Source organism: Acanthochromis polyacanthus, chromosome 14 (assembly GCF_021347895.1).
Source record: "Acanthochromis polyacanthus isolate Apoly-LR-REF ecotype Palm Island chromosome 14, KAUST_Apoly_ChrSc, whole genome shotgun sequence".
Lineage (NCBI taxonomy): Eukaryota > Metazoa > Chordata > Actinopteri > Pomacentridae > Acanthochromis > Acanthochromis polyacanthus.
In genome coordinates this window covers 28,862,437-28,879,053 of record NC_067126.1, presented here as the reverse complement: position 1 = coordinate 28,879,053, position 16,617 = coordinate 28,862,437, and the positions used below count along the sequence as shown (strand labels likewise).

At 40.9% G+C, this 16,617-nt stretch overlaps 1 protein-coding gene across 1 annotated transcript; it reads left to right on the top strand.

The window, feature by feature from the left end:
- Positions 1-261: 261 nt before the first annotated feature.
- Positions 262-15,822, top strand: sona (SON DNA and RNA binding protein a). Its single transcript, XM_022196174.2, has 10 exons — positions 262-436; positions 3,970-4,065; positions 4,568-4,775; positions 6,545-6,621; positions 6,706-8,547; positions 8,768-9,176; positions 9,485-10,008; positions 10,221-10,699; positions 12,111-12,203; positions 13,706-15,822. The coding sequence occupies exons 2-9, from the start codon at positions 4,038-4,040 to the stop codon at positions 12,183-12,185; spliced, it is 3,642 nt and encodes a 1,213-aa protein (XP_022051866.1). The 5' UTR covers positions 262-436; positions 3,970-4,037; the 3' UTR covers positions 12,186-12,203; positions 13,706-15,822.
- Positions 15,823-16,617: the final 795 nt, after the last annotated feature.

Below are 16,617 nucleotides of genomic sequence, written 5' to 3'. Positions count from 1 at the left end.
GTTTGTTTGTTTGGTTTTTTTTTTAGTTTTTTTATGTAGGCCTACCATATAAATACATTTGATTTGTATAACGACCAAGTGCAGCAAAAGATTTGATTTAATTTTCTGGCACTCGTAGACTGCGATAAATAATAGATATGATGGTATACATAGTTATAAAACAAGAAAAATAAGACGATCATGTTACACAATCCATGTTTACTACGATTTGCTACGTTTGCTACAACGGAGTATGCAGTTGCCTAGGAGACAGTGACGCCGCCATTCAAACCGCGCAGCATGGCATGTTGGGATACCTTTCCCCATCATGGCGGAGCAGTTAGTTGGCTAACGTCAGCGGTTAGAATATTCAGCGATTGTTTGGTTTCGTGAAATTTGGGACTGCAGGCGACTGACATTTTCTACACAGGAACTGCATCTACCGAACATAAACTGGGTAGGTTTGAGCTACAGAACGCGCAGCTGTGCTGAACGAATGAGTGTTTTGAAACAAATAGCAGCTAAATATTTCAGCAAAGCATGCTAACACTCGGCTAGCAGTGATGTCCTCGCTGGTGAACGAGCTTGTTGTGAAATGAGGCCGCAGCGTGCACCACCGCGTTTGGTTCTTCCAGTTGGCGTGTTGTCCAGTTGGGAAGCGTTCACGCTGAACTGAATTACAGCTTATTGAAAAGCATAAAGTCTTTGTTTTATTAATGTAAGCTAGTGCCTGCTCGCTAATGCCAGTGGCAGTCATCTATGAATGAAAGTTAGCAACAGCGGTGCAGGCCCGACTAGGTTAGCGTTATCTAACGTGCTAACGAACTGTCGTAGTTAAAAACTTTCTCTTTTGCTTCTATTGTCCTTGCAACTTTTGGCCTACGTGCCCAGATTTGCATTAGGTAGTAACTTAACGCTGTGACAGATTGTATCAGGAATAGAAGAGCTAAGTTAGCTTTGTTTATAGTGCTGCAAATCTCAAATAGCATGTTGGCAAACGTACACTGGGATGGTTAGCTTTAGCATCAATTGAAGAAGCGATATCTGCTAGATGTGTTGACTTTAATACCATAAGTGCAACATACTGTTGTCAGCATTGTTATTTTCGGATGAGTAACTGTCACGGGGCAAAGGCTGATTCTTTACGAAAATAAAGCCTGTAAATTATTTGAATAATTTGCCTAAAACGGAGTGCGCGCTTCATATTGAGGCTGTATTGCTCCGTTTACACGTCTGTACCTGCTTCTATCCGGGTCAGACCGTCTTAACTTGCAAATACACATAACTCATGTCTATAATAGCAATAAAAATGTGTTTTTGTAAAGCTTTAAGATTTTTTTTCTAATGAAATAGTTGTGACCCTAACAATATTTGCAGGTCCTGGTGTAATCAGGCACGAAATCCAGCAACGTTACAAAACTGCTATTGTATTATTTCCACATGAGTTTGGCCTGTCAGATTTCCTCGTTTAGACTGTATTAACGTCATTTGGGTATGGATTTCGTATATAAAACAAACAATTATTCTTTTTTGTGATTATTCTGTACAGTGTAATCTTTCAAATATAACCCTTATAAGATTTTTTTAAGTCATTTTTATGCAAAACATTTCAGTCACCATGAAGGGGTAGCAGTTATTTTTGGCATGTGGAAAACTGCATTATATGACCTGACCTGATTCTTTAAAGCAAATTCAAGCAGTAAGAACAACTGGAGGAGTTCAAATTTTGGGCACAGAACAGGCAACATAATATAGAGCCACATGGATAATTGTAGAGTAACTACTTTCCTTATTACTTTGATCAAAAAACACTTAAAAAAATTACCAGGAATAAACAAATTAGTTTTCTCTGCACATGCTAGGGTTAGGCCTAAAAATATAACAGGTGTGTATACAATAAATTGTCAAATAACACTGAAATGACCCTATTTGGAGGAAGGATTTTAATGCTCAATAGTCACATATTTCTGGAATTTATTTGCATTAATACTTTGTAATGTTGATAGACACTGGAAGGAGTCCTACCCTTGGTTTAGGATGTGTTCTGGCTACTTCGTCCTTGATGGATATGACATTAGGTTATCGTGCCAGCACTCCTATATTTAAGTTCTGGCAGATCATTTTAGTCTCTGGCTACATCTCAGTCAGTAGTGTTAAAGGGCAGGCATTTTGTCTCAGGCAGCATTAGATATTTGCAGTCCATCCAATCCCCAAAGATAGGTAATCTCTCAGAAGACACAGGCCAGTGTTCACTTGTACCTCTTTTTTCTGTTGTTTGTGTTTTTGTTTTGTTATGTTATTTTAACCACATGAAACTGACTCATGCAGTAGACTGTAAAATAATAGCAAAAGCATACATTACACAGTTATCCTCTCTAGTCTTGTCAGTTTTTATTCTTTGTGCTAAGGCATACTGTAGGTTTATTAGGGTGGATGTGTGTTCAGAGACAAGCTGTCCTAGTTTTCCAGCTGAACAGTCAAGTTGTGGTGGGACTACAACATATCACAATTACTGATATCAATATGTATCATACCTATTTATATATGAAAATAGACATGCCTTGTTCCCTTAATGAAGCAGTGCTCACTGATAGATACTTCCATGTTTGGGCCAACATTTTTATATGGTTATATGTTATTTTAGAAAGGTGCTGGTATTGTAGTTGTATTAAGGGGTGTTTTGGTTGTCTAGTCTTATTTAACAAGACTGCCTCTTGTTAAATAAGTAAATCACATTCAAATACTGCTGCCTCACAAGTGTCCAAGAACTGGTTTGCTCCAGACCAAAGTGGGTGCCACTTTTAGAAAGATGACTGCTTTTTACATATAGTTTAGGGACATGTCAGTAGTCATGATGCAATTAGTCCTGAAACGATTCTACTCCTGTTGTTTCAGTAATTTATTAAAATTCCTTGTTTAATTCACTACATACTAGAACCCAGGTCACTAACTGGTGGACCGCGATCTGAGGCCAGACCCAGACTTCATCCTATATGGATCCATATCTTTAATCAATGAATTATAAGGAGATTTTAAATGTGATGGGATACTTCTGTTTTAACGGACGGAGCTTTTCTTAATTTTACAACACTTAGCAGATCATACGACCGAACTATGAAGGCAGTTTGATATAGTACACTTTCTTTGTGGAAGTCGGCTCGACATGAACTAAAACCTCAGTCAGAGTTAACAGATATGAAGGTGGTTTTCAACTTTCTCTGTTAACTAAAACTTTCTGCTTCAAACTCATCCACTCAAACAGGAGCATTTAACGCATCGTTTGACTCATTTTCTGCAAAAATGAGCCGATTGCAAACAGGTTGGAGATCAACGAGGAACATAAAAATGTTTGACGGTTTAACCGCTGCGACTGGAAATTATGTAAGACAGGTATGATGGTAGAAAACTGTTAAACGTGCGTAATCTATTTATTTTAACGATCAATGCAGCTGGTTATTTCTAACAGATAGCTGCTCAATAAAACTATCAAACTTCATATTTTCAAACATGATATTGTATTGAAATGCACGTAGGTCCGACATTGTCTCATTATGAAGGAAATCACTTTAATTTGAACCAAATCAAAGTGAAACTAATGTTACTGATTGAATATTTATCTGTAATAAATTCTAATAAACTAATCCGTTTCCTTATTTGTGTTCTATCAGCTGCACTATCAGCAGTTAAAACGGACCAAACATAACAAAAAAACATATTTATGTGATTTCTGCATCACCAACTAAATACATGTTGGGTTCCAATGGGTTTGAGTTTTACTTGAATACCCCTGTGCTACACTATATATATATATATATATATATATACACACACACACACACACACACACACATATATGTACGATACACCACAGATGTCCACCCATGTTGCCTTACCTTTCGCTGCAGTGTAGTGATGAAATCTAAACTTGTTCTTCTGTTGTTGCTGCATTCTTTTTTGCTTAACTTATTTTGCCTTTGTTTTCCTCTCTAGTGTTGAGTGAAGGAGCAGCACACCAGTAACGTTACGAGGGCATTTTAGAAAATCAAGGCACCGGCATCATGGAGTGTGCAGTAGACATTCCCTCAGGTAAGTTATGGATAGAACATAACAACACCTATATTATTTAAATTTTACACATTGTCTTGCATTTCCTGTTGTCTAAGGTTTAAACTAATATAAAACAGTTCGTGTCTGTCTAGTATACAAAGCTATTGTCCAGAAGCTATGAACAACCCATAAAAAATACATTGAAGTGACATGGAGGAGTGAACTGCATAAGCGATGCTCATCATTATAAAGAAAATCACTCAAATACAACACAGGTCAGATGCTAGTGGTATGGCTAGGTATAAATATTCCTCCTCTCTTCAATAATAAGCATTATATTAAACAGGATCGGTAAAAAGCTAACTAATGTCTCTGAAACATCCCCTAGCAGTTTTCACCACATTGCACACTAAAATTAATCTTATTATCAATACAAGCCTTCAGATGAAGCAACATTAGTGCTGCAGTAAGTCCCAACAGTTTGCTTTAGGTTTTGTTATGGATTTGTTAAGAGTTGCAAACACTGTGTTCCCTTTGCTAGGTGAGGATGATGCACCTGAAAAAGACGACATGAATGCCAAGGAAGGGACTGATCCACCCCACAAGAAAAACAAGAAGCACAGAAAACACAAGAGCAAGAAGAAGAAAAGAAAGAAGAAGGGCGAGAAGGAGAGCAGTTCAGAATCTGGTGCGGAATCTGATGTGGAGCCTCCACCTCCTCAGAGACCTGTCCGGACCACCAGAGCCAGGTCAGAAAAACTTGAAATGCCAAGTCTTTATGAAGTTCTTTGACTGAACGAATGCAATGTTCTTTGAATGAATGCAATCCAAATTGTACATTTCTTCATATTCTGATAAATTTGGCTTAACTGACAAAATGACACTTTAAAGTAATTATTCAAGCCGCTGCACCAGGTTTTGAACATTCCTCATGGATACAAAATACATCTTTGCATTCTTATCCAAAAAAAGCAGTTTGGTGGAATATGATTGCTAGTCAGATTTTTTTTTTTTTTTAAAGCATATCTGAAGTACCTTAAGCCGAGCAGACACTACAGATTCTGAATATTCTAGCCCCAACTTATTTTAATAGAATTGCAAGTACCGTATTTTCACGACCAAAAGGCGCACTGTACCAAAAGGCGCAGTCTCAGTTATGTGTGCCATTACTGTATTTAACACACACATAAGGCGCACCTGATTATATGGCGAGGGTTTTATATACAATCCACGCCCACACTTCCCCCTTTAACGTTCTCATGGTGTCCTCTACTACGTCGGCCTTACAACAACAACACACACACAAGCATACAAGTGTGCGTATTTAAAAATAGAGCGGGAGCAAAACTGAGTTTGGTTGTGCTTTATTTAAGTATTGATTACAGAGTACTAACATTTTTTTAATCCTCAATAGTCGCGGGCATGGTAAAACACACGGATTAAACAAGCACACAAGTGTGCGTATTTAAAAATAGAGCGGGAGCAAAACTGAGTTTGGTATTCACATTTTTTTTACCGGTAATCGTCATCAATCAAACCCATGGAAGTCCTCATCCTCTGTTTCTGAATTGAACAGCTGCGCTAAACCTCCATCAAACATGCCAGGCTCACTTTCTTCACTGTCAGAGTCACTTTCCGTGCCGTGCGGCGCCTCGGAAATGATGCCGGCTTTTGCGAAAGCTCGAACAACAGTGCCAGCAGACACGTTAGCCCAAGCATCTACAATCCATTGGCAAATTGTGGCGTAACTCGCCCGGCGCTGCCTTCCACTCTTAGTGAAACTGTGGTCTCCATCAGTCATCCATCGCTCCCACGCCGCTCGCAGCCTTACTTTGAACGGCCGGTTCACACCGATGTCCAGCAGTTGGAGTTCCTTTGTCAGGCCTCCCGGAATGACAGCAAGCTCAGAGTTCATTTGCTTCACTTGTTTTTTCACATCGGCTGTGAGATGGGCACGCATAGAGTCACAGATCAACAGCGATGGTGATGCGTGGAAAAAACCACCTGGTCTACGTCCGCCTTACAACAACACACACAGGACGCACTGCACCATAGGGCGCGCCGCACAATTTGAAGAAAATCTAAGACTTTTATGTGCGCCTTATAGTCGTGAAAATACGGTAATGCTGCTTTTCTGATTTTGGTACACAGAGAACAAAGTCATCTCATGTCAATAAGATTTACTGTTACTGTTACTGTTGCTAGGCTTCATTGGCTTTTTACATGCTTAGATTCAGTGTGAACTGATGGCTGGTTGGCTGATCTGCACAGTGTGAGCATAAAAATAACAGGTTCTTTCTGTGCAGTAAGGTTGACTTAAGTGTGTGTTTTAGTTATTATTAAAATGCTTGCTTTAGTCATTATTTACCCAGTATACCACGTCAATTACATTTTACTGTGTCTGTGCAGTTTAGCCAATATTGAAAGGATTCCTTACTTGTGTTTTTGTTTGTATTGGAATTTAATGTTTTGTACTTTGACAGGGAAAGTGCTAACCAAGTTATCCTTGTGTTTTTAGTGCCAGACTGGCAGCAGCTGCAGGAGCTGGAGATCATGCTGGGCTGAAGGATGAGGGCAAAAGGGATACAATTACAGGTAGAAGACAGTTAAAACCATATATTTTTTGTGTATCTTTAGAGGTAATGGATCATTTTTTAAGATTGTGACCTCTTCTTTCAGATCGTGTGGACACAGAGGGCGATTCAAAATCCAAAAAACACAAAAGGCACGCTGCCAAAAAGAAGAAAAAGAAGAGGAAGAAAGATGAGAAGCAGGAAAAGAAATCCCCGTCTCGGTCCCCATCTGAAAGCAGTTCAGCATCAGGATCTGAGTCTGAAGGTGAAGGAGGTAAAGCGGCTGGTGATGGTAAATACTCTCCAGCTGCAGCTTCTGACCTCCAAGAACCAGTATCCAGACTGACTCCAAAAAGCAAACGAGGGGAAGAGAAACTAGCTCCCATTCCCTCACAGAAACCTGGATTGCTCGAGGTAAAGAAGGAGGAGATTGCAGATATGGACGTGTCTTCCACTGGAGGAAAGGGTAGTCATCACATTGAATCAGAAAAAGATATGAGATCACCATCTGCAGGCCAGGATGAGATAACACAGACAGAAACAGTTAAGGTTAAAACAGAAAGCAGTCATGGAGATGGTACATTCAGCCATGCCCAGGAACTGCCAGACATCATCCCAAAACAGGAAGGTACTACTCCAAGAGATGACCCAGGCTTGAAAGATCAGACCAATGCAGTTCAGAGGGCAAAGGTCAAAGATTTATCCAGGTCTCCTTCACCTTCCAGGGGCTTAGACATCAAGAGAACTGAGTCAGGTCCTAGTCGGTCACCATCACCTAATCTCAGCAGGCAGCAGTCTGGTGGTCAAACAACAACATTACTGAAAGAACGGCCAAGATCCCATTCCAGGTCACCCTCAAAGGGAAAGCGGTCTTCAACTCCTCTGAAGAGTCATCTGTCCCGTTCTCGGTCTCGCTCTCAATCCCCTGAATCTCAGAGGAAGTCTCTCTCTCCCTCCCGCAATTCTCCAAAGAGAGTTAATCGGCGCTCCCGATCTACCTCTCGCTCCCTCACCCCTAAGAAGAAGGTGTCAAAATCTCCAAGAAAATCCAAGTCTCCTAAACGACGGAGAGGTTCTTTGTCTGCTTCGCCAAAACGACGACAGACTTCACCCTCTCCTAAAAGAAAAGCATCTCGATCCCCTAAACGTGGTGGCCGCAGGTCCCCATCTCTGTCTCGGTCTCCAAGAAGAAGTCGAAGGTCCCAGTCACGTTCCCGTGGAGGCACCAAGCGTTCCAGAACCCGCTCACCGAGACGTGGTGGTGCAGTTGGTAGGCGTTCCAAGTCGCGTTCTGTCACTAGAGCCCGCCGCTCTAGATCGAGACGCCCTGTCGGTCGCTCCAGATCACGGTCATTAAGACGTACCGGAAGCAGGCGCTCTAGGAGTCGATCCTTGTCTCGACGCAGGAGGTCACCACCCCCCCGATCCCGCCGCTCACGCTCCCGATCAGTCCGCAGGAGCAGGCGAACCCGGTCACGTTCCGTTGTTGTGCTTAAGCGCAACCGTCGCTCTAGAACAAGGAGTCCCCGCAAGAGGACTAAGTCCAGAACCCCTCCTTCCCGGCGGAGGTCTAAATCTCGATCGCCAGCCAGGAGACGTTCTCGTTCCACTGCCAGGCGAAACCGTTCTCCCCCAAGGTCTGGCAAACGCTCAAAGTCCCGCTCATTGTCTCGAAGGCACCGATCAAAGTCACGCTCACCACAGCCTGGCAAAAGGAGATCTAAATCCCCGAGGAAGAGTGGACGAAGGTCCAAGTCCAAATCTGTTTCTGCCGGTGTGAACAGATCTAAGTCCAGGTCTGAATCAAGTGACGGGGGGTCTGACAGCTCATCCCCTGCGAGATCCTTATCTTCCTCCCCAGTTAAACAAAAAAAGTCCTCTCCTCAGGCAGAGCAGGCAAGTGGTGGAAAGGCCGCAGGAGAATCTGAAGGAGTTTTAGCTCCAGCAGGTGAGACCTTTTTCACTGTCACTTCTATAAGCAAGTTAAGATATGTCAGATGAGTTTAATAAAAGTTTTGTATTTGCACAGTTACCAAGAGAATCCTAAGGCATATATTTTCTCTACTCATTGTTAGATTTCAATTACTCAAGTCATTGAATGAAGTTTTTTGTTCCTAAAATGTCCACATTTTTATACCTTTTTAAAATTATTTACATGCACTTTTTAGGTGCTTGGAAACCGGTACCCTCAGCAACTGCCTCCAGCTCCCAACCAGCAGGCTCTTCAGATAAGTTACAAGACCAGCTGGGTAATTGGACAAGCTTGTGCAGTACCCAAAAGGAGAATACTAGTTCATCTAATGAGCGAGACGTTTCTAGGTCCAGGTCTGTTTCCCAAGAGCCTGGCACTGGCCCAGATGGGTCAGGTGGTTCAGAAGGCTCAGATGAAGAAGAGGAATCTCCAGTTAAAATGGTGTCTAAAAGTCAGAGAAGCTCCTCACGTTCAGCATCTCCTGAAGTAAAGAACAAACAGCTGTCCAAGCCAGGCTCACCTACAGATCGCAGGAAACTTTCACGTTCAACTTCATCACCTCGCTGTTCAGCATCCAAGTCTACATCTAGAAGAAAGCTGTCCAGGTTTGTTGTGTGGCCTTGTTTTTATGAACCTGCCTGACATCATGAATTACAGTTTTTATGGGTCCCTTAAGAGTTTTAAATTACTTCTAGATCTAAGGTTTCGGTTGTTGAGGACATCATGAAATGGGGACTTGAAAGCCATCTAATCCCTCTACCACATGTTCACATTATGCTGCAGTAGTAAATGTAACTTACAAGCTGAAAGTAAAGTACAGTCTTCATGAACGATTGAACAATCCTGCCTTCCAGTTTGCTCCAAGTTGCTGGATATTGTACTATTGATCAGTTTTATCATTCGCTTTTCTCAGGTCCAAGTCTCCAGTGAGAAAAAGAGAACCTGTCTCTCCATCAGAGAGGAAGAAGCGACGGTCCAAATCTCGGAGTCCTGCCCGACGGCGAAGGTCACAGTCACGCTCTTCCGCACGACGTAAACATTCACGGTCCAAGTCGCGTACCAGAGTCCGCCGGTCCAAGTCTCGCTCTCCAGCCCGCAAGAGGCGATCTCGTTCACCAAATGCTCGAGGAAGGAGGAGGTCCAAGTCCACGGACAGAAAAAAGCGATCCAAGAGTCGCTCCACAGGCCGAAGGAAAAGGTCCAGATCAGGAGACAGAAGCAGAAGATCGAGGTCTCGGTCCTCTGATCGTAGACGCAGGTCAAGGTCGAGGGGTCGAGGGAGGCGCCCGGTGTTTCGCAGCCGTTCCTTCGATAGACGGGACAGATGGAAAAGGGAACCTAGTCACTCTCCGGTTCTCATTCTCCGTAAACAACGCCGCTCAGGGTCCCGGACACGACGCAGCACGAGCAAGACACCTCCACGGCTCACTGAACTGGGTAAAACATTTAAACTGCAATTAATGACAATCACACGTAGAGCAATTAACACTCATTATATTCTGATGCTATGTTTGTGAACATTCACAATTTGGCACGCTTTTTTTAAAAATTTATTTTATTTTACATTGCTCTAATGGTTAACCTTTCCATATTTTCCTCTCTCTGTACCCACCCACCTCTCTGTCTCTCTTTCACTGTCCTTTTCTCAGATAAGGACCAGTTGCTTGAGATAGCCAAGGCTAATGCTGCTGCAATGTGTGCTAAGGCGGGGGTCCCCATTCCCGAGAGTCTTCGGCCTAAAGCCATCCTGCAGCTCCCTTTGCCCACTCCATCTCCTGCCCCCATCTCCTTACCTTTACCTTTACCGCTTCCAATGGGCATGGGGATGCCGAATATGCCCAACATGGGTCCAATGGGTATACCCAATATTCCGGGAATGCCTAGCATGTCAAACATCACCATGAGTGCTGCTATGGCGAGTATGACAGCAGCTACTATGACAGCTGCTTTGACCAACATGGGTGCCCTGGCGGCCATGCCTCCCCTTGCCCCACTCCCTACCATTACTAACAAGCCTCCCCCGTGCCTTGCCCCCCCACAACCAACTCTAAACCTGGACCACATTGAAGAAGCGAAGAGGAAGGTGACTCAGCAGGCTAACATACATACCATCAAGGAGCTTACTGAGGTAAATGTCAAAACAAAAAAATGTTTATTTTTTTCAGGGAGATTGGCTCCTCAGGCTCTGCACTTAAGCACATTAAGCTTTCATTTGAGTAGGTTTGCATCAATATTGAAAGAACTGCGTGGTAGATACAGCCCTCTGAAAATGGTGCACTCATTGCAAAGACTCAAAAGTAATTGGGCACATGGCTACTAAATGTTTCGTGGGCAGTGGCATGTCATTTCATTATTAGTCCATGCACTAAAGGACTCACATCTGGTTCATAGTTCACTGAGATGGAGGCAGGGCTGTCTGGCAGTTTGAGAAGTATCTTCCCCACAATGCAAATGCAAAAAAAAGGATGAAAAAGCAGAAACTTAACAACAAAGACCGATGTGAAACATGCATGGTGTGGCAAAATCAGCTGTTGAGTTTATTCTAAAAACGCATGTGTGTGCAGGAAAACTAGAAAACGGCAAAAGACCTGGTAGACTGAAGACCAGATTGTGGATGACAGAAAAGTCATTTGGTAGTGAAGGAAAGAAATGTTTCATGTCAGCACAGCAAGAAGCGGATCAGAGAACTTCATGAACGTAATCTCAGAGGATTCACCACAAGATGTTACCCTGTTAGCCTCAAAACCAATAGAGTTCTGGAACAAAATTTTAGGACAGATGAAGTAGATTAGAATGACGCCAATGCAAGCGTGATTTCAGAACATTGTGGTGATGGTTTGTCCATTGTTGCTTACTTATGGCTTTACTTCTGACTACCATTTCTAAAGTAACGTTAGATCACAACTAGATTTCTTTCATATATTTTTTTCTAAATACTCAAACTTTGCAGTTGACCTTTTGATGTAAATACTCTTGAATAAAACTGCTGGTTTCTTGTGACCAATCACAACCTAAGACTCTGAACGCACTGCTAAAGGATATGTGCACCGTTACATAGGAGTGTTTGAGTACATATTTACAGCCAACTCAAGAGTTGTTCTCTTGTGCACAAGAATCACAGAACATGTAAAATATCATTGAGTGGCCTAGTCAGTCACCTGATCTTGGTCTAATTGTGCTATATTCCACTTGTTGAAGGTCAGAATAAAGGCAGATTGACCCTACAACAAACGCAAGCTACAGTGAGATCCTGGGCGAGTGTCATCAGAGAATATAAACATCACTTACTGCAAAGGATTTTTTTTTTATTCAATATAACTTTTGATTTTGTTTGAATTGATGGGTCTATTACTTCTGAATCGTTAACTTTGAAAACTGTGTGTTTTAAAGGCTTTTTTCTCCTGCACAGTTCTTTATACATTGAAGCCTGAAGAAGAAAAAATTTGTCCCTTGTGCAAACGGTTACAGTTTCAGTCGCATTTGTGCGTACAGTTTCTGTGTCCTTAAACATTCATGTGTTTCTCCTTGTGTTTTTGTAGAAGTGTAAGATGATCGCAAATAGCAAGGAGGAGATGGCCATCGCAAAACCCCATGTCTCCGATGATGAAAGCTAAAACCCTAAAGCCCTCAAGGTAATATCTCTAATCTGTGTCTTTTGTATTTTTGTGTTAAGAGTTTTGTTAATTTCATTAGATTCTGTTGCAAGTATTGGGTTTTTAATTAGTGATATTGAAAAGCATTTGGCGTGCCATGTTTAAGCGTTATGTTTCCAACAGCTGAATTATACCTCTGTATTTACATTTTAAGCTTATTAAATTGATGTTCACCTTGTCCAGTCCGTCACTGGTGCAGTAGCATTAACCGCTGGCTGTTTCAGTTTTGAATCAACTTTATTCTATCACTCCGTAGGCAGTGAAGTGCTTGTCCTTCCATTTTTATCTCTCAGTCCCAATTTTAAAGCTTTTAAATCATGATTTGGATAAAAAACAATCTTCCTCTTTTATAGCATTTTCCATTTATCTTTGAGCTCTCCCTGTTGCTCCTTTTTTTCTATTCATTCCTTCTCTCTGCATCATTCATCATTAATGATTAGTTAAGTCATTTATCAGTGACTTGTTAAAATACACCAACCCATTTGTTATTTGAGTTGTTTTTTTCTACCCTGTCCAGTTTTGCATGCATTTTACTGTTGCTTTAAGACTCACACTGACTTTTGGGACTGCTGTTTTTTTTTTTTTTAATTTACTTGATAGCTGTGTTGTGTGTGTAAATTTGCATTTAAGTAATTTCATGTCATAGTACTTCTACATTGTATATACTCTAATACTGTTACCATGATGACTTTTTCTGAGAACCTCAAATAGCAAAGTATAAGCATGACTAGATATGAGTTAAATTACACAAACTTATTTATCGCACTATTCAAGCAGGTATCCTTAGCTTTATGTGTAGTAGAAAGTGAAAAACATCAAGTAGGTAATAAAGTTCATGACAGCTCATATTCTGTGTAGACATTAATTGATGATCTGCAGTTAACCCTTTAAGCTTCAGTCAATTCCAGCCGTTTTCAGTACAAAAAATCGCTAATATTCTATTTTTAAATTTAAAAAAATACGAAAAATACAGGGAATATTGGACGGGCATCGCGAGGTGCATTTCCTTGAAAACGACCGATTCGGGGATTTTATACCGACTTCAGGACATGTTTTGGATAAAATAGTTTACTGGCTTGTGTCATCTGGATGTAAAAGGTTGGATTATGGCCGTTTTTTGTGGAATCTTTTTTTTGTGTGTAATAATGAACCCGGAAATGTGAGTCGCGCTGTGTGCGTTGAAGCCGTGTATAGAGAACGGATGGATGACTATTCGTTTTTGTCGGACAAATGTGTTTTTCTCACCCGCTGTGGTAATCGCATCTGAAAGTGGTTTATACCGGCGGATTCATGAGAATCTAAGCTTTCCATCGGCGTATAGTGTTTGTATAATCGTGTTTGCAGCCGTCGGACATTCTTGAAATTCCTATGCAAATTAGTAGGTGTACCGCCAGCGGTACACTGAAGCTTAAGGGGTTAAACAAATGAGACAAAATGTTCATGCAAACTTTGCCCTTTTCTTTATCTTTTTCTGTACACAGCCACTCATCCTCAAAGGAGGAGTGAAGGAAAATGGACAACATTCTTTACAGAAGGACTTACAGTATGACTTCTTCACAGTTCACCAGATGACCTGACTGATTGGAAGAGCACCCTCGTTGTCACAGTTACATTGTAGGAGCGTCGGCCACTGCCCCATTCTGCTCCCCAGTTTGTTTCCGTTTGTGTGAGCGAGAGACTGGCAGACTTTCACCTGTGATACCACTGAGAAAACCGGACACACTGGTGTGTGCTCAGTTGCGTGACTGTACAGTGAGTGAGTGTGTGTGTATATAGTGACTTTCACCACCAACCCCTCAGTCTTGCTGCAGTCACTGTTGTAAAGACTGAAACAGGAAACAAACCAAACTAACTAGTGGCGCAAGTGTTTTTGTAAAAGTTCTCTAAGTTTCTCTAAATTTGTTTTACCTTCATGCTTTCTTAAAGGATTGTGTTAAGTGGTCCCTGGTTTTATAAACAAATCATGCAGACGAAGTTAGCGATAGTAGATCCTCTCATGTAATTTGCTTTCACAAGGTTGGATTTCCAGCATAAGAGGGCGACCACATGTCGTGTATTCTAAAACAGGTTGCCAGATCAGACTGTTTTGAAGGATGGAGACAAGTGAATATATTTGCTGCGAAAGAAGGAGATCTCTCCATTCACAAAGCATTACTAATTCAGTAGTACAGCCCTGGGTGTGAGTTCCTTTCCACTGTTTTTACAGCACCAAGCTAATCTTTTCCTCTAAAACGTCTTTCATTTGGGCTTTGTTGGGGACATGTTTTACTTCAGATTTGAATGAACAGTCAATCTTTGAGAATTTTAACACCAATTTCACCACTTTCCCTGTTGTATGTTTTCATTTAAATGCACAGAAAGTGTAACATTAGTTTTATTCTGACAGTTGTAACGATCATTTTGTGGTTCTGTTTTTTTCTTTCGTTTGTCATCTTGGTTTTGACTTTTGACTGAAAGCAGTGCTGATTGGTGGATGTGTGGACCTTGCCAACCACACAGAACCTACTGTTTATATTTGATACAGGTGTTGAAAATCCGAGACAACTTGGATCAGTTGACTGTATCTTGAACGACCAAGCTCAAGCTAAACGTGTCTTTTTTTCCTGATTAAAAATAAGAAAAATGCACATGCATATTTCCTGAAACATACTGTAAGTTAAGGTAATAATACCTGTTTAAAAACCGTTTCTATTTTACTGTATGACTGAATACTGAAGAAGGACTTTAACCTTTCAGTGAGGTTTACATTGTTAAAACCGTTCAGTTTCAGTGTTGTCTTGGTTTTTTTTATTTACTCCGATAACCTAGTTCCCATTATTGCACTGGGGCAGATGAGTGGCTTGTACTGCGTGAAGTTTGAACGTAGAAAGTTGAGAATGTCCAGAGCTGTGTGACTGTTTAATGTTTCTGTGTGTTAGACAATCAGGTTCTTTGTCTCAAGATGTGTGTTTTGAAGAAAGAACTACAGCCACATGAGAAGTACACATCTTCCAGCGTCGTATTCGAGCGTTTTTGTTTTTTTTTTAAAGGAGAGGATGTATAGTAGTATGCAAACATGAAACACCCACCGAGCCTGTTCCATTTAATCCACCAACACCTTTAATACCTGCTTTTTCCTGTAGATGCTTTTACCCTGGCGTGTATTGTGCGCAGCTCTGGGTAAACATATTTCAATGAATGCATTTGTCCTTTGAATAACAATTGAAGAACAAAGATGAACTTGGTGCTTTTGGGGAAACTGACAGGGATTCTGGTTTTAAAAAGTCTTGGACTCAAAATTCTCATTTATTTTCATCGGTGGGGGGGATCATTCCGAATCCATCCTGCTTGTCACCCTCACACGCCCAGGGCTGTTTAACTGTGGAAGATAATCTGTGAAGGTTTTGTCAGACTGTAACTATACTTAACTCTGTACCACAAGTGTTGAACCGTTGAATTGATTCCCTGAGGTAACCTTTAGCTATTTTAATGACAGGAAAAAAAAAAATATGAAAACGCATTTTAGGATTATTTTTTCTTCTTTTGGTTGTTTGAATATGACCTGGCTTGCTTTGTACATAAATGTGTTGATGATTATTAAAAACCTCAACGATCTGTACGTGCTGTTCTCCGTCTGTGCTGTGTTTGCTCGCGCCCGTTTCAGTTAAGCTTTATTTATTCAGGAAGTCTCGTTGTGATCGAGGCTGTTATTGCAAGAGAGAGCAAAATATATAGACAAGGTTGCAACAAAAACAGTTAAATCCAAGCTGTCGCACACACACGACCACATTAGTTTAAACATTCACATGTATAGCTTCAGTTCCTCAGAGAAATTAGCATTTTTAGCTTCAAATTATGCTGCAGCTTGTTCCAGTATGAATAGTGCTGTGCATAATAGTGAAAGCTAGTCTTCTCCAGTTTGTAGGAGGATTTTTTTTAAACCACTCTGGTGCCATGGTTACAAACTAAATATCCTAACAGCTGATATTGTAAAGTTTGATACATGATGGCAGTTATTTCTGTTCATTAGCATTCAGTTTATCAAAGGGATTTTAAACTGAAAATACATCTATATCAGGCTAGGATAGATTGATAGATACTTTATTAATACTGAGGGAAATTCAAGTAATAGCTTTTCCATACTAACAGTTATGGAAGTAATACTGATCTCCTTGGGGACTGAACTGGATTTATCCGTATGTAATGTGTTATACTGCTCACAATTAATGCAATGTATTTTTGCTATAAAGTGAGAGTGATTAAAACTACTATGACTTCTACTCTGCAAACCAGATTGCTGCTTTTATACAGAAAACAAAATAGCTGCCATTGTGTTGTTAGAGGAATCAATCGGGTGTTTATATTTTGTGATGAGTAATTATCTTTAATGAATTAAATTTTCCAAACCACGATT

What these genes read in the sequence shown, in the direction of transcription:
- sona (XM_022196174.2), top strand. Translation starts at nt 4,038, where the DNA reads ATGGAGTGTGCAGTAGACATTCCCTCAG. An exon ending in TGCAGTAGACATTCCCTCAG is followed by an intron (nt 4,066 to 4,567) that starts GTAAGTTATGGA and finishes TCCCTTTGCTAG; the next exon opens with GTGAGGATGATGCACCTGAA. An exon ending in GTCCGGACCACCAGAGCCAG is followed by an intron (nt 4,776 to 6,544) that starts GTCAGAAAAACT and finishes TTGTGTTTTTAG; the next exon opens with TGCCAGACTGGCAGCAGCTG.